General features: G+C 43.7%; 1 protein-coding gene and 1 long non-coding RNA gene across 2 annotated transcripts; one reads left to right on the top strand and one right to left on the bottom strand.

Annotated features, from left to right (window-relative positions):
• The first annotated feature begins 907 nt into the window (after nt 1–907).
• On the top strand, nt 908–3,733 carry LOC113306956. The gene is made up of 4 exons (XR_003338935.1): nt 908–1,426; nt 1,509–1,563; nt 1,778–1,859; nt 2,050–3,733. It is a non-coding gene; the product is annotated as an uncharacterized LOC113306956 (long non-coding RNA).
• A 318-nt stretch (nt 3,734–4,051) lies between these two features.
• On the bottom strand, nt 4,052–5,050 carry LOC113301702. Its single transcript, XM_026550490.1, has 2 exons — nt 4,940–5,050; nt 4,052–4,811 (listed from the first exon to the last, which is right to left on the bottom strand). The coding sequence occupies exon 2, from the start codon at nt 4,710–4,712 to the stop codon at nt 4,254–4,256; it is 459 nt and encodes a 152-aa protein (XP_026406275.1). The 5' UTR covers nt 4,713–4,811; nt 4,940–5,050; the 3' UTR covers nt 4,052–4,253.
• Nucleotides 5,051–18,562: the final 13,512 nt, after the last annotated feature.

Here is an 18,562-nt window from a genome sequence, read left to right as displayed (position 1 = left end):
GATATTCTCTTAAGCAACGTAACTTCTAGAATCAACAACATGGTCTTATAAACATTCAAGTCACCAAAGTAAAGTGTGATAAACTCCTTTTGAATCCATTAGACTAATGAAAATTATCTGACATTAGGGGGAGCATCTAATGGTATGTTGAACTATTTTCCTTCACCGAGGTTGCTTTTTCCCACATGGTTTTGTTACTCGGCAAGGTTTTTAACGAGACAACAACAAACACCGGGAATATAATTTCCCAGCTAAGGCTATTGTCTTTCCCACGAGGATTTTCTGCCTTAAGAGTTGTGAAGCAACTAGTTAACATCAACAGAGCAAAGTGATTATCTGCAACACACCACCTTTACTTGCATCTATCACGTTGTACTCTTTTCCCTTCGTCAAGGTTTTATCCCGCTGGGTTTTCCTTGTCAAGGTTTTAATGAGGCAACATATTTGAGTCTATATATGTTCTAAGTTTGCTTAATATTGTACTCTTTTTCTTTAGTTCAAGTTTTGTCCCTCTGGGTTTGCTTGACAAAGTTTTAACGAGGAAATTAACTTAGACTCGTCGATCTTTGAAAATCGTATTGCATGTGATGAACTACATGTAAAGTACGTGACAACATGTGAAGAATTTTACCAAGGTTTTATCCCACTGGGTTTTTCCTTATCAAAGTTTTAATGAGGCAATGGACTCCGACACAAGTCATCAAGGAAAACGACATTTGAAGAACTATATGTAAAGCATTATGTATAAAGTTTTGTTATTAAACCGCACAAAGGGGGTGTTACAGGGCCTACGGCCCATGGATGTGCGGTCCAACTAGATTCCTAGGGTTGTATATAAGAGAAACTATGTAATGATTCTATATGATTCTCCTAATAATATTTTTCTTCTCCTTCCACTTATCTTTGCTTGTTTCATCCATAATTCTCCAAAAACACATCTATATATAATATACCTTTAAAATCTTAAAAATGATCAAATACTCGTCAGCTACAAGTGGATGCAAAGTGCTAAAGTTAGCCGTAAAATGATCAATGCTCTTCAGCTAAAGTTAGCAGCCGTGGTCTTATAGTCTTGTTGAGAAAATATGATCTTCCACAACAGCTCAAGTCAAAGAAAGTCGAACCAAATACTATGTTTCATTGTTTTTCTTCTTGCGGGTCACTGCTCACTGGTTGTGTTCACCTAGAAAACACACAAGAAATAATGTACTTCTTCTTTTCCTCAGAAACCCAAATTAAAATTAGAGATGGAGGAATTCAATGAGTTTGATTATTCACTTAGATGATTTGCATTAAGCATTCGTTTGCTGTGGCTGCTCATCCATATTGTATTCTCTTTTACTCCCATCACTGACTGGGTAAGATGGAGTTTTATATTACCTGAAGATTGTGATAAGAAGACTGTTGGATAGATTATTTGAGCCAGGTGATTTCCAGTCATTTCCAGTCACTTTATTTTCATTTTAATCAAGTTTAGAACCGTAAATGTTTGATTAAATGCCTGACAGAGACCAAAGCCAACGTCACTCTGAAGGCTGCTGCTGCTGCTGACAGCTTCAAGAGGTAAGCTTTCATTTATATATACAAACCCATCTTTAGAGGGTTCTTATCAGTTATTTCGTTGTGTTGGGTTAATGTAAAATTTGAATTTGTTAGAAAGGATAGAACTTGAATTATTATGTGTTGTTATAACTCTAGGAAATGAGTCATACAACCTTTAATTAAGCTGAACTATTCAGATAATCATTTACATGTAAGCGTGTTTGTCATTCTGCAGTCAAGTGTTCCCTACACTACTCCAAAATCCAGTGACAAGCCTTTGTAGCAAGCTTTTTCTGGCCTGCACATTTTTGATACAGGTATACTCCTACTAATTGGATAGCTGACTTGGTTTCTATGTATCAAACTCACTGGTGATTCTACTTTGCATACTACTTTTTCTGATTTCCAACTTAGGATGTCTTATTTGTTCCTAAGATATCACATTATTTATTATCATTTGGTAAGGTCACTAAAAATATTCTGTGTTACTTTGTGTTATCTCCTTAGGGTCATGAAATCAAGGATCTCAAGACTGACAGGCTTCTTGCTAGAGGTTCCTAGCTCCGTGATACCGAATACTTCTCATACTTCATTTCACCGGCACAAAAGATCAGGGCATCTTTCTCATGCTATTCTTCCCAAGCTTCAGTTCAAAGGATTAATTAAGTTATCATCTTCTTCTTCTCAGGATGGATTGTGCCACTCATGTCATGAGTTAGGTAAGCACAGAGCGTTACCTTTCTCAACTTCTAATAGAACTACTTCTGCACCTCTGCAATTGGTTCATTGTGATGCATGGGGGGACCAACTTCTACATTCTTTTTATTGATGATTTTGGAAGGTATAATTGGTTATATCTAGGAAGCTTAAAGCAGATGCATTAGATTGTTTCAAACATTTAAAGCAACAACTGAAAATTTGTTTAGCTGCACAATTGAGATGTTTCAGTCAGATGGTGCTTTTGAACTAGTTTAAGTGACATTTAGAGAGTTCATAGATGAATGTGGCATAGTCATTTCATGCTGTTGCCCAAATACTCAGCAACAAAATGGCCTAGCTGAGAAGATTCTTAGGCATGTCACTGAAGTAGGTAATACAATTTTTTCTTTTCTTTTCAAGCATCTCTACCTAAATCCTTCTGGATATAATCATTTCCTCACTGCAGCATATCTCATCAATTGAATTCCTTCTAAATTACTTTTTCACTTTGCTTCTAGATTTCCTATTCCACTGCCTTCACTTATACTTTGCCGACCCCTGTTGAGCTAAAAACGGATAAAACTGTTTCTAAGGATCCTAGATGGGTAAAGTCTATGTCAAAGGAATTTCAGGATCTACAGACTAATCAGAAATGGATGTTGGTTCCATATTCTTCTTCTATAAATGTACTTGGATGTAAGTGGGTGTATAAGAAGAAGAACTTAAAGCTGATGGGATAGTTGATAGGTTTAAGGCCAGGTTAGTGGCTAAAGGATTCAATCAGGAGGAAGGTGTAGATTGTAGCAAAACTTTCTCTTGTTGGTAAAACTTTGTATTTTTCTGGTGTCAGTTGAATTTATGCATGCTCCTAGGACAAGTAGTATGTTTTTCGTTTACAAAAGCCTGAGGTTTCTTTACGGTTGAATTGGTTGTGGAATCAAACTGGCTGCTGGTGATTTTGCTTTATCTGGATTTTCTAGTCTAGTCTGAGCTGGATGCCCTGACACCAGAAAATCCACTGCTGGGTATTGTGTATTTTTGGGTCATTCCTTAGTTGCTTGGAGCTCTAAAAGGTTGCCTACTGTTGCTAAATCTTCTTCAGAAGCGGAGTATAAGGCCTTAGCTTTGCTTGCTTCAGAAGTTCTATCGATGTCCTACTTATTAGATGAGTTGAACATCAGTTATTCATCCAGTTTTTCATGCAAGTTCCAAACATACTGAGTTGGATTATCACTATGTAGGAAATTTTAGTGACTGCTGGTTATGTTGATATGTTTACTAAAGGACTTACTTCACCAGTTTTGTGTGGTCGTCAGTCCAAGCTTATGCATCCTATTTCTGCTTAGCTTGAGAACGAGTATTATTAACTGAAGAAATCTCTTCTTTTGTGTTGTTTTATATCTGTCCATTCAATTGTGTGTTTGCTCAGTTTGTTAAGAGTCTGATTCAACCAGGTGATGTAATGACAAGTCTGTTGAAGTTTGTTATAATGATCATCTGTTCTCTTGTCCTCTGTTTGTGACTTCTGTCTCCGTCTCCTGTATTTTCTTATCCAATTTCAATTTAATAGAAATCTCTGAACAACTTTTCTCACAATCCCCTGTAACCAAAAAGCTTGTGCAGGACTTAGTAGTGTGTCATGCTTTTTCTTATGGGTTATATAGTGGAATGCAACTGCCTACTCTGAACCTATCAGACTGATGGATGTGGGGAACAGTTTAATTGCCGGATAATCTCAATATTGCATTATCTTTCTGAACAGTTAAACCAAGGAATTGGTAGATATCAAAGGAGTGATCAGACTGAAAAGGCTAACATATTCATATGAATGAACTACACTAAGAGATGCCAGAATCAAAAACATTATACTGCACACATCTGAAATTATGAACGCAAAAGACTGCACTACAAATTCAACATTTAGTGCATCTACATTACATTACATCATTAAACAAAATCAAAAACATTGCAGTCAGCACTAGTCTTTTTCAGCACTTCATCATATCAGTAAATCAAACATGCGTAGTAATAGGAAGATTAAGCCACTCCTCTTGATCAAACTCGTTATAATTGAATGAATCTATAGATGATAAAAGTGGAAGAGCGGGGAATTCAGTCATCATAACCATATCATCTTCATTACAGCCCTTTGCCATAGATTTATTCTCCTCAATCAACTGATTTGATTTTTCTGAAATCATACCAAACTTGGGCTCCAAATTCCTTTCAATCTTTTCAACAGATAGATCACTTAACTCCTGATCAATAGTAGTAGGTAGCCCAGGAAGATTAAGCCACTCATCTTGGTTAAAACTATAATCAAACTCGTTATAATTGAAAAAATCCACAGATGATGAAAGTGGAAGAGGCATCTTAACCCTGTCATCTTCATCACAACCCTTTGCCATTGATTTATTCTCCTCCATCGATTGATTCTCTTCTTTAACATCAACACTGCAGAATCTCCTCATCTTGTTATCATTCACACATTGATCAGAAACAACAACTTCTTCATCACTATCCCTCTTTCTGTTCCCTGCTGTTTTCGGATCAGATGATTCTACCTTTTCCTGATTCAAAAAATCCATATTATTTTTCGTCAATCTTCAATTTCTACTTCTGAAAAAAGAAAAAAAAAGATACTTCCACAGAGTGTTGAAGAAAAACAGGAAAGACAAGCAAGGGCGTCGGCTTTAACTGGGACTTAGCAAGTAGTAACGCTTAGATGACTATTTATAGACATAGAAACTTGATTCGCAAGTTTTTACAGCTTCTAAAAATTGATCCAGTTGTAGCGCATTTTCTGGCCTCTGTAATTTGTCCGATGATTTTGTTTCCAAACACAGGCAAAGCTCTTAACAGGTCGGAGACCACGGTCAAATACGCGTTGACTTTTTTTCGGGATTACCGTGTCTTGATTAAGGGTCATCTGTTTACGATAAAGGGTCCTTCTACTCCAACGAAGTAAAAAGAGACTTTAACATCCGGGAAAAAACGTGAAATAGCATTTGCCTACTCTTGGTTCTCTCGAGACGATTCCGGCGGAAGTTGGAACTGTGTACACATATATCTCACTATCGGACACGTGGATACAGAAAGGTACGTGGAAAGCATGCAAGCCAAGACATCAAAACACGATGCGTCGCGAAGCACCAAATAAACCCCTAGGAGTTGCTTTATCTCATCCCCAGAAGAGGAGCTAAGATCAACGGTGGGGAGAAAGTCAGCTGACACGGACTGACAGGGGCAGAAGACACTTGTCTGACACGAGCAGACCCCTCAACCACCCGCATTAAACACTCTGAGCAGTGCACGTGTCGACCGACCTGTGGAACGAGCGAAGATGCCTCCGCGGGATCTAGGGGGAAACGCAGACCTCTGCATGATGGACACAAGACACTAGAAGATAAGGTTCCAACGGTCTTCAGAGATGGGTCCCACATTCCTACCTTATAAATACCCAATCTCCACAAAGGGGGAAGGGGATCGAAAAAACATCAGAGGAGAGAGAGAGAGAGAGAGAATAGCAAAGGTAAGGAATCCCATAGTGGAGAGAAATATGTAAACCCCAAGTCATTCAAACTATTCGTGTAACCGTGAATAATATAGCAGAACAACAAAACCCGTGGACGTAGGCCTTAGTGCTGAACCACGTAAACCTTGGTCTTATTTACATTTCAGCACTTTGCATTTATTTAGTTCCGCATGCATTTGCTTATATATGTTGTTTTCCTTTTATATTTGTACCCCATGCATAATCGCTACGCATGGGGAAGTTGGAGGAGGCCATGATAAACCCGTGGGTTTTGAGCCAATGAACCCACATCCGGGTATCATCATCGTAATCTCTTTAGACTTTAACAATTGATTGCGGGCATTCGGACCCCGCGTAGTTCGTGTGTCCACAATTTGGCGCTAGAAACAGGGACTTCGTCCCGGTAAAAGATTTATCTTGTCCTGTGATTTCATTCTAATTTGGCATACGGTTGCTCCGATTTTATCAGCTCTGACTGTATAGATCATTCGTCAACAGTATTATATTCAAAAACCCACCTTTTGCCTTCGATAAGAGTTAGTGTTCCAAGCATGGGTTATTGTCCTAATCCGTCGGATTTACAGTTTTCATAGTTTTTTTTTATATACTAAAGATCGCCTTTAATAAACCCGCTTTTGAAAAATTGTATTTCGACAACTAACCCGCTTCACGCGGATATTCCCGTTTCTGTTTGAATAAATTTATACAGAGAGAACGTGTTGTGAGTAAAGAAGGCGAGTTTATGCTAGATTTCGTCAACAAAAAGGCACGTGATGGAGAAGACGCAGGAAGCAGGAAAATCCAAAGCTTTGTCAAAAGAAACACCCCGGACAACCCCGATCATCACCCGAAGCAAGCAGAAAGGAGATAAAACTAAAATGACCAATCGAAGGCAGGATACAACTGAAATCACTTCACCCATGAACGCTAATTCAGTTGCAATGGCGGCTCTCAGAGCAGCAACGATAAAATACGGGGAAGCCGCGGTAGTCCCGAAGGCCGCGGAGGCTAGCAATACCTTCGCCATGAGTCAACTTAACCAACCAAGGGAAAGGGTGGATGAATCCAGAACATTCCAACCCGCGCATCTGCTAACCTTTGGAATGCCGCTAACAAATAACCAGAACCAAACCATACCGACGGCTCGGGCACCGCAAAGGGGCGCTCACTCCAATTTGGAAACACCAGCAACAGAAGTTGAACCCCTGCCACCTTTGGTACAGACCATGGAGGAGGGTGGCGCCACGGCTGTAGCGGCACGTGCGGGGACTCCCAATCAGGGGTCCAACCAATCACACCAGCTAATGGCTGAGCTCGAGGAACTGAGAAGGAACCAACAGGTTTACGCAGAAGCTGTAGCACTTTTGTCCAGAGAAAATCAAGATTTAAAGGAGCGGATTGCTCTAAGCACAAAGACCAACCAACAACTTGATGAAGCAAGCTCCAAAGCACCAGAGCCAAACCAAGACTGCAGAGTCGTCCTAGCGACTGATGAAGACGCAACAAGGAGACATAGCGTATCCGACCCGGACTATGACGATGGAGAATCAAACGGAAATGATCTGAAGAACTTAGAACACCAACGCGCAATGGAGGAACTGCGAGATGAGATGATGGCAGAGATCAGGCAATTGAAAAATAAACAAGGAGGGGGAAGGTTAGAAGAGGTTATGAGAGAAGCTAACTCCACGCCCCTGACGCATCGCTTGGCCAACACCCCTATTCCCCTGAAATGCCCTGTCCCGACGTTCGAATGCTATGATGGGTCCAGCGACCCTGCTGCACATGTTCGGTACTACAACCGCGTCCTAGCAAGATGGGGACAGAACGACGCCGTACTCTGTAGATACTTCCCGTCAAGTTTGAAGGGATCGGCGCTATCATGGTTTGATAATCTGCCACCAAACTCCATACACTCATACGACCAACTGGCAGAGAAATTCTTAAGAACATACATGTACAACAAGACTGTAAACACTGGGATGGATAAGCTTTTCTCACTAGCAATCGGCTACAAGGAAACCACGAGAGAATACACAAACAGATGGCATAGGATCTGCCAAGCCATAGGAAGCGTGGACCCAGTGGTGAGCATCAATTGCTATAAGTGGGGCTTGGACCGAATGAGTCCCCTATTTGTTGAAATTCACGGGAGCGTGCCCAAGACAGAAGGCGATCTCCGAATAATTATCGAGAAGCACGCTCGACTTGAAGAAATTCAACGGGAAAACCCGAGGGCATATCCGCAGAGGTCTCACCGCACCAATTCAGCAGAACAAACCAATGGGGCCAAAAGGGGTTCCTCAGATGAGAGACCTCACGAAGATAGAAAGGAACGGAGGGATGAACGAAGAACAGGCGACCGAAAATTCGAAGACCAAGTTTACACGAAACTCAACGCTAGCTATGCTCGTATCCTGCGGGAGATCAAAGGGAGGGAAAACTTAGAATGGCCATGGTCTAAGGGAAAGCAGCCCCCAAGATCCGAAAAGTCTAAAGATTACTGTGAGTATCACTGTTTCAACGGACATCAGACCGAAAAATGCAAGAACCTTAAAATAGTGATTCAAAAATTAATTGATGCGGGAGAGCTCGAACATTACATACGGAAGGAGGTTACCGAGGACAGATCCAAACGAACCAAGCCAGTCCAACTTCCGGAAGAAAACCGAACAATCAACACCATCTCGTGTTCCGCAGCCATAGGACCCTCGCTCACAGCACAGATTGGAAAAAGGTTACGGAAGCAATTCGAAGATCGCTGCGAGTTATATAAGGTTGATGGGATAACAGTGGACGAACATGAAAAATGGATGGAATTACCCGTCATCTTCGATGCCGAGGATATCGAAGAAGATAAGGAAGACCATAACGATCCCTTGGTCCTGACATTACCAATAGCGGGGTGTAACCTCAAAAAAATCCTCATAGACGGGGGAAGCTCTGTGAATGTCCTATTCTATGACGCATTCAAACGGATGAAGCTCCATGATGAACAGTTGATGACCTCTTATCACACCATCTACGGATTCAATGGAGCGGCCACGAAGCCCTTGGGAGACATTGTGTTACAGGTTAACGCAGGGCCCATGAAACTGGATACCCGATTCAGTGTGGTGGATACCCCTTCCCCCTACAACGCCATTATTGGACGACAGTGGGTACACAAGCTCAAAGGAGTGGCGGCAACATACCACCAGTACCTAAGATTTCCAACACCTGAGGGAATTATGGAGATCAAGGGAGATCGAATCGCTACACGAGAATGCCAGGCCACTCAGGATCATATCAACAACGAGCAAGAAGAACAGCGAAAAATCCGAAGAGTAAGAAATCAAGAAACCACGCAAGAGAAAGCCGTAGAACTATTCCTTAAGGAAACCACAGGAAAAGGCTTGATGATACAGGGTAATGTCCGAGGCTCGGAAACAAGCACCTCAACAATCAACAAAGAGCAGAAACACGCCAAATAGCAATTAAAGAGCGCCCCAGTCCTCGGAAACCCAAGGCCTATGTTCACACCCGTGGAACCCACTAAGGAAATCAACATAGGAACGGAAGAAGACCCAAAGAGGGTCAAAATCGGGACCATCATGGGCGAAGGGAGAGAATACTCCTTAACCAAATTACTCAAGGAATATGCGGATGTGTTCGCCTGGAAGTTAGGAGATATGCCAGGGATCGACCCAAAAGTAATCCAACATGAACTACGCATCAAACAGGGCACACTCCCGTTCAGGCAGAAAATACGAAAAGTGGCTCCAGAATATCATGAGGCGGTAGAAACAGAACTTCGGAAGCTACTAGACGCAGGATTTATCAAGGAAGTCAAGTATCCTACCTGGATATCCAACATGGTCATTGTTCCTAAGAAAAATGGAGGGGTTAGAATATGCATCGACTTTACTAACCTCAACAAGGCGTGTCCAAAGGACAGCTATCCCCTGCCGAGCATAGATCAACTGGTTGAAGCAGTTGAAGGGTACGAGGAGCTGTCGTTTATGGACAGATACTCTGGCTACAACCAAGTAGCCCTGGCAGAAGAAGATCAGCAACACACAACATTCTATACACCACATGGCCTTTATTGCTATACCAGAATGCCTTTCGGGCTCCGAAACGCGGGGGCAACATACCAAAGGATGGTCGATGCTATCTTCAAACCATGGATTGGAGGAACCCTAGAAGTCTACGTGGACGACATGCTCGTCAAAAGCAAGCTGCGTGAAAATCACCACCAGGACCTGAGGAATATTTTCAATGCAATGAGACAACATCACATGAAAATAAATCCGGAGAAATGTACTTTCGGTGTCACCTCAGGGAAGTTCCTCGGTTATCTGGTGACGAAAAGGGGCATCGAGGTAGACCCAACTAAGATTCAAGCCATAGTAGAGATGCCGTCACCAAAGAATCTAAAGGAAGTGCAGAAGCTCAATGGGTCCATAGCAGCGTTGGGCAGATTTATTGCACGATCTTCGGACAAGTGCAAACATTTCTTCAATATTCTTAAGAAAGGAAGCAGGTTCGAATGGACCGCCGATTGCGAGGAAGCATTCCAAAAGATCAAAGAACATCTAGCTTCGATCCCTATCCTGCAGAAACCTGACCCTGATGAAGTTTTGGCACTGTACATAGCAGCAACGGAGGACGCAGTCAGCGCGGTATTAGTCAAAACCAATACAAAGATAGAACAGCCCATCTATTACGTCAGCAAGACACTCAATCCCGCGGAAAGAAATTATACTAAGATTGAACAACTCATCCTCGCACTGGTATGGGCTACCCAAAAACTAAGAACCTACTTCCTAACTCACTTCGTCAGGGTACCATGCAGAGCACCATTGGAAGCAATCCTCAAAAGCACAGGAAAAGTGGGCCGAATAGCCAAATGGAACACCCATCTGGACCAATTCAACATCATTCATGAAATTCAGCATTCTCAGAAGTCCCAAGTTCTGGCAGATTTCTTAGCAGACCTCCCTCTAGACAACGACGAAGAGATCAAGGGAATACCAGAAGCCGAAGAAGCAATCAAGGATCCAATGGATATCCTCGAACCTGCGAGTCATAGACAATGGGAAGTCTTCGTCGACGGATCTAAAAATAAGGAAGGGACAGGAATAGGTATTGTCATCATCACCCCAACTGGAGAAAGAATCATACAGGCACTTAGATTGGAATTCAAAGAGCATACCAATAACATTGTTGAATACGAAGCTGTCATACATGCCCTACGTATAATAATAGAGATGGGGATAACCGATGTAAGGCTGACAAGTGATTCGCAGCTGGTCATACGGCAAATCGCGCTCGAATATAATGTGTACGACGACACCCTTTCAGCTTACATGGCATTGGTCCAAACATTGGCTTCACAAATCCCGAACATTAAGTTCCGGCACTTATGCAGAAGGGACCTCAGGCATGCGGATGCCCTAGCATACATATCATCCATGTTGAGGGATAAAAATGCCGAAGGTATTAAAATAGCAAGGGTATACGAGCCTTCGATTGCATCTCAATTCTCCTTCGCTACCAATCAAGATACGATGGAAGAAGATATTGAAGACCAAGTAGGAGAAGACATCCATAACGACTTTGATGAAGAAGACATCTTGTCAAAAGCAAATCAAGACGAAGATTTCAGCAATGAAGATGACTGGAGGGTGACAATACATGCTTTCCTCGACAAAGGAAGCCTACCTGCGGATCGGAAGCAAGCTAGAAAGACGCTCTCCAAAGTGGGAAGATACGATCTTCGGGACGGGGTCCTATATAGAAAATATTTCCTCGGACCATTACTACGCTGCTTATCCCGAAAAGAAGGGCATCGAATTCTAAAGGATATCCATTATGGTGACGCAGGGAATCATAGCGGTATGAGATCACTAGCTGACAAGGCAAAAACGCAAGGATATTACTGGCCGACCATGATACAAGATGCTGCGAGGATGTCCCGACGATGCGAAGAATGCCAGCGCTTCGCGAAAAAAATCCACGCGCCGGCAACATTGCTAAACTCTGTCGATAGCCCGTGGCCATTTGCAAAATGGGGAGTAGACATCGTCGGGCCTTTCATCGAAGGATCCAGGAAGAGACGATTTTTGATAGTAGCCACGGACTACTTCAGTAAATGGGTGGAGGCTAAGGCCTTGGCCAGGATCAGAGACGCGGATGTGTTCACTTTCATATTCCAGAACATCATTTGCAGATTTGGTATACCTGCTGAAATTGTGTCTGATAACGGCAAGCAATTACAGGGAAAAAATATAGACATGCTCTTCGACACCTTTAAAATAAGAAAGAACAAGTCCACCACCTTATACCCTCAAAGCAACGGACAAGCGGAAGCTACCAACAAGACCCTCGCCCTTATACTCAAAAAACAATTAGACGAGCATAAGGGAAGATGGTGCGAACAACTGCACAATGTCTTGTGGGCATACAGGACAACACGAAGGTCCGCTACCGGAGAATCCCCGTTTCTTCTTACTTATGGAGCTGAAGCAGTCATACCTACAGAAATCCTCATGCCAACCACGAAGACTGAAGCCTGGGAGAAAAACCTAACAACAGATATGATGTTAGAAAGGTTGGACGATTTGGAGGGAAGGAGGGAAGTAGCATTGCAAAAGATGGAAAATTATCAACGAAGACTAGCAAGGGAGTACAACAAAAAGGTAAAGCTACGAAATTTTGTAGAGGGAAAGTATGTGTTGAGAACAATCCCACGATATCAGCAAGAAAAGAAATGGGGAAAGTTAGCACCTACATGGGGAGGACCGTTTATGATCCACGACATTGCGGGTAATGGTTCTTACTACCTCCGTAATCTAAAAGGTGAGGTTCTCCGGCATCCTTGGAATGCTAAATGGCTCAAACCATACTTCCCATAGAAGCAACGCAGATTTGAATCTGCTGGGAATATACCAGAAGAAGAAAGGAGCCTCCCCGCCCAACATGTTTCTATCTCTGGAAGAGGAATTGCAAACCTCAACTTATCAATTAAACAAGCTTTCAAATTATCAAGTCTGAGGAATCTACCTACAATATTGGGGAAAGTAGTTAATCTACAATCTCTCAGGGCTCCCCCATCAGTGTCCATAAGTGTAGGACCAGGGGGAAGGCACCCAGCAGAAAGAGATACCCAACCAATCTTAAGGCAACGGGTCGACGGAATGGGTGCGTACATATTTTACGCCCCATATCCTAGAACGTTGCCCAGGCCCCCACCGTCTGGGAATCCTCTGGCCCAGGATTTGCCAGCGGGGTGACAGGTCTCAAGACGATCACGGAGGTACCTTCCTTTCGTATCGCACTCAAAAACACTTAACTTTTGTTTTGATTTTTCACAAACTTAAAACACAAAAACATTGTAGGTCTATCAAGAAGAGAATTCATTTCATAAAGGGTGATTACAAGAAGTGAACGGCCAAAGCCAAGGATACACAATCAAAAAACATTCCTTTTACATCGTTACAAAAAGCACAATTATGCCGCGGACCCTACAGAACGCTGCCAGCTCTACCTAGGTGGCGGTCCCGTCATCCGGATTCTTCCGCAGACTTGATGGGACGCTCCCACCAGAAGAGGGGCCCGAGGAGCTGGGCAATGCAGCAGGAACGGGACGACGAGGGTAGTTCTTCACGAGACCATGTTCATTCCTTAGGCCAAGCTCAATCCTCTCCAGCATCCTGTTCGTCTCCTCAGCCAATTGACAACGAGCCTTATGTTTAATAACTGTTGTCCGCTGTTGGGCTTGGGATAATAACGAGGATAGCCGGTTCACTTCTCTGGAAGCAACACCAACGGCCTCCTCGCGGGTGGCTGCTAAATTCTTGAAGTGATTGGTTTGTTCCTTTTGCTGTGCTAAGGAAGATTGAGCCTTTTCAAGTTCTTCATTTGTGACGCGAAGCCGTTCCTCGAGCCCTGAAAAAGACAACACCACGGAGTTAGAGTAGAAAACAAACAAGATCACACTCGATGAATTGGGATTATACCTTCGACACAACCCGAAGCCTCTTCATATTCATTAACAACAGCATCTCGCGCTTCATCAAGATGATCATATTCCGCGGATAATTTCTTATAGTCTAGTTGAAGGTTGGTGAGAGTAAATTGACAGGCATCTAACTCTACCTGCTTCATCGAGTCCATATGACGAATGTGGTCGACCTCTTTATTTATCTCTGAGACCCCTTTGCTGAGTCTATACATGCACACTTCAAGATTCCTCTCAGACTCAGCAAGACGGGCTACATCGGCACGAGACGCGGAAAGAGCATTGCTGAGAGCATAGACTTCAGCACGAGCATCATCTCGTTCCCTGGCAAGACCAAGCATATTATCTTGGACCCCCGAAAGAGGAATGGACCGCGCCGTCTGTAATTCTTCTTCCAATAGCTGAATCCTAGATTCCAACAAGGAAGTACGCTCGCGGGATTCCCGCAGATTATCACTGGTCCACAGCAGTGTGCCATCAAATAAAGCACGATCATGGTTGTACAGATTTTGCATATCGACCATCTGAACATGCCGCGCGCGCCATACTTCAGCCCGAGCATCCCATTTCCTAGCCTCACTCTTAATCTTCTCAACCAAATCTCTAATACGAGATTTTTGCCGAGCTCTTTCGTTTCGAAGCCATACCAGCTCGGGGATGCCACCCACTGGACATAGGGTGGGGAGACTCAGACAGAACAACTAAGAGAAAATAATGACGATAAACGGCGAAGGAAAAGAACCAAACCTGTGAAAGTGGAAACTTGGCTACGAGTTTGCTCTAACTCAGCGCGCACCGCAATAAGTTCTGAACGAAGATCAGCCTCTGCTTCACCCAGTCTTTCTTTTTCCTTAAGGCTTTTCTTCAGCTCTTCTATTTCCACCTCCGCCGCAGATAATTCCTTTTCCCGATGACGAAGCTTAGCCTCGAGCTTCAGAGATTTTGCTTTAAAGAACTGATATAGCACGTGGTTGCAATGCTCGCTCCTCATGATCTACACCAAAATGACAAAACATTATTCAACCAAAGCGTCCTATTCTCACGAACAAGAATGTACGAAAATTTACCTCCAGCACGCGCTGTTGCGGGAAGCCATATTGATACCCGTCGGCAACAACCATCATATCGGCAACAGAAGTAGGAGGCTCCGGCACGAGGGTAGCTTCGGGAACGGTCAACCTTGTTCCCCAGGCTTCAGACACCTGCGCCTTCGAAGACATCTCCATCATACGACGGGTATACGCGGTTGATTCCTTTTCCCCAACAACCACAGGAGCAGGATGAGAGACAAACAGAAGATTCTTCTCCTTGAACCAACTCATAATGGCATCCTCACCCTCAGACATTGGCGACTGGGGAAGACTATCGGCGGGCGCGTCCACAACAGATTTTCCTTTGACCGAATCGACCCCCTCAGCACGAACGTTGGCATGTTCTCCCGCGCCTACATGCACAGCAGGCTCCTCCGCACCAACACCTTCTACAGCAGCATCACCATTACCATCACCACCAAGAACATCCCAATTGTCATTAGGGGAAAGTAAAGAGAAGTCCTCGGGAAAATCGAGGGCTTCGTCAAAGAACTCTCCCGTGGAATACATCCGATCGAAAGAAAATTCTTGAGAAGGGAGGGTATCCATAACATCACCCGCAGGGACGGAAACATCCTCGATGACAACATCATCCGCCACTACACCCTTGTTCCTTCCTCCATCACCGGTGGGACCAGCAAAGACCTCTTCTTCGGCATTGATAGGGGAGGTACCAGTACGTTCCTCCCCATCTGTAATCTCGTCCTCGGCAAACTCTTCGTTCACAGGACTAGTAACTTCTTCTTGGACCTCAACCTCACCCACCACCATAGTAGAAGACTGCTTCGGCCTAATCTTTGTCTTCTTCAATACCTGAAACCGACACCACAAAGGAATTATTCTTCCCGTCCGAAGGAAGTTATAAAAACGAAACACAACTAGAATCTGCGTACCTGAGCAGCTGAGACATTCTTCGAGGGGAGTATAGCACCGGAACCATCCTCCTCGTCTCCCTCTACGACATCCAGGGCATAAGGAAAATTCATGCCCGCAAAGTTCAGACGCCAGGGGCAGAAATCTCCATAGCGAGCGGGAGGAGATTCGCGCGGCTTACTATTCTCGGTTGGCCGCCATCCGCGGGAACCGGGAATCCAACCATAAGCCCACGGACCTACTATCTCAATGACAGTGGCGTGCCACTCGTAGTCATGATCACGCTTGATCCTTTCTCGCGCGGGGAAGAGTTTCCGACGATTGGACGCCTCCGTACCAGGAACATACTTCAGCTTGGCATCGCTGACCTCATTTAACAGACGAATCTCGCCTCGAGGAGCAGGAAGATTCCGAAGGCTGACACTCCACGGCTTGCGATTCCTGCTATTGACGTAATCACCGAAGGAGTTATTAAAATTCTCAGGAGTGTACCATTCCTTCTCCAAGGGATTGGGGACGTAGCAAGTCATCGACGTTTCCCCCTTACTCCGCAGATAGCATTCCTTCAGAGCGCGGAGATAATTCCCCGAAAATTGGGATACGGAACGGCTATGAGTATTTGTGGAAGAACCCTCACGACTAGCAAGCACGTCGTAATAGAAGGAATCACCCGATTTGTACAACGGCAGCATCAGACCAGCCTCGAAGGCCCCAACCGTCGTTAACAAGTGAAATTCATCGAATTCATACTTAGAGATCAGCTCATACGTAATATCATCCTCGGGGGCATAAAAACGAACCCCGAAGGCTTGGAGATCATGTTTCTCCTTGAATATTTCAAGATCGATATGCTTGAAGGTTACTTTTCTCCTGCTCACGGAAACACTGCGTATCAAGGGAGAAGCCTCTTCCTCCTCGGCGGGACCGGATGAACTAACAAACGCTTCAGACGCTTTTCTCTTCACGGGGGGATTCTTTGAAGATCCAGCCGCAGGAGCTACGCCCTTTGTATTCTTCCCTTTCAAAGTTGGAGAAGACCGTGGATGATGCTCGGGCACTAACGAACGTAAAGGAGGAACGTCAAAAGCAACAGCGCGGGGAGGAGCCTGCGTACTCCGAGTCTCTTCACGAGGACGCACCATTGACTGATTAAATATTCTCCGTGAGCCAGACGGAATTATTGGAGGAATCTCTTCCCGAGAAGACGAGGCTCTCGCTCCGGAAGACACTCGACTCCGACGAACATCATCCTGAGACTCTCGACGCTGAGGAGATCTCGACAACCTAGAATCAGGAGTCTCATAGGTAGGCCGTGGACGGTCAGACATGGCTGCGGAAAGAATAAAATCAAGAACAGGTTACACACAATAACCAAAAATCAAAAAACACATTCATAGCAATACAACCACGACAACAAAGAAACCCTAAAATTAGGATACAATCTCAATACTCCACCCTCGAAGTAATGGCTGCCTTAATTTAAGATGAAGAACAGGGGCAAACTAGTATGCAAGCATCAGAAAGAGTTCTTCATCGCAAACAAGGAACAACAAATAGCAGAAAATTCACAATTCAACACGGCATAAAACAGTGAAATCAAGAAAATAAAAACTCACCGGCAAAAAACAGCAAGTAGAAGAAACGAACAGGGGAAGATCCCAGGTGCAATAAAGACTGACAGAAGATAAGATCACAGGTGCAATGAAGACTGACAAAGAATTTAAGGTCACAGGTTTAATGAAGGCAGGTAGGAAACTTAAAGGAAGAATGAACTGAGAGAGTGTTTAGGAAGAATGAAATTAAATTTCCTCTCCATCCTTAAAATACCCGAAAGAAAAGAGGAAATTAAGGGAGAAATAGGAAAACGTGCCCGTTACATAAGCAGTTAATGCACGAATAAAAGACGTGCCCAAGTATCTAGGAGAAGTTATTAGGAGTGAGAAGGATATGCGACGATAGTTTTTCTTCAAGGCACCCCTTAGTCAATTAAGCCTGAAGAAAAGGGGCAAATTGTGTACACATATATCTCACTATCGGACACGTGGATACAGAAAGGTACGTGGAAAGCATGCAAGCCAAGACATCAAAACACGATGCGTCGCGAAGCACCAAATAAACCCCTAGGAGTTGCTTTATCTCATCCCCAGAAGAGGAGCTAAGATCAACGGTGGGGAGAAAGTCAGCTGACACGGACTGACAGGGGCAGAAGACACTTGTCTGACACGAGCAGACCCCTCAACCACCCGCATTAAACACTCTGAGCAGTGCACGTGTCGACCGACCTGTGGAACGAGAAATCTGTGTAATCTAGGAAATTTTGTATATCCTATATTCTGTGTATCCTTTGTAATCTTGATAATATAAATACACAAACCTCTTAGTGTTTCTCTATCATTGAGAACACGTTAAAAATAAGTTCCAACTTGGTATCACCTTGGTTAATCCAAGGGCCTGTTGTTTTTCTTCTTTCTTTTTGATCATCCTTTTTTTTCAATCACTAGTCATCATGACACCAAATTCGACTACAACTACTAAAACTAACTACTCTGTGTTGATGAATCCCATCAGGGTCTGATATTCCTTTTTGCTAGACTTCATGAGCTATTTCGGAAAAACTTAATGGCAAAATTTTCTCCTGTGGAAAGCTCAGTTTTTACCCTACTTGCAAGGTTATGGTCTTGAAGGCTTTGTCAATGGTTCCATCAAGTGCCCCCCCTGCTCAAACTGATAACTCTTCTACAAACCCTAATTTTCTCTCTTGACTCCGCACCGACAAGCTTCTCCTTGGATGGATTTATATCACTTCATCTCCTATTC

The sequence above is a fragment of the Papaver somniferum genome, chromosome 8 (assembly GCF_003573695.1).
Source record: "Papaver somniferum cultivar HN1 chromosome 8, ASM357369v1, whole genome shotgun sequence".
Lineage (NCBI taxonomy): Eukaryota > Viridiplantae > Streptophyta > Magnoliopsida > Ranunculales > Papaveraceae > Papaver > Papaver somniferum.
Note: the sequence above shows the minus strand (reverse complement) of the source record. Positions and strands in the feature narration are given on the sequence as shown.

Excerpts from the sequence above, each read along its gene's own strand:
- LOC113301702 (XM_026550490.1), bottom strand. The coding sequence starts at position 4,712 with ATGAGGAGATTCTGCAGTGTTGATGTTAAAGAAGAGAATCAATCGATG.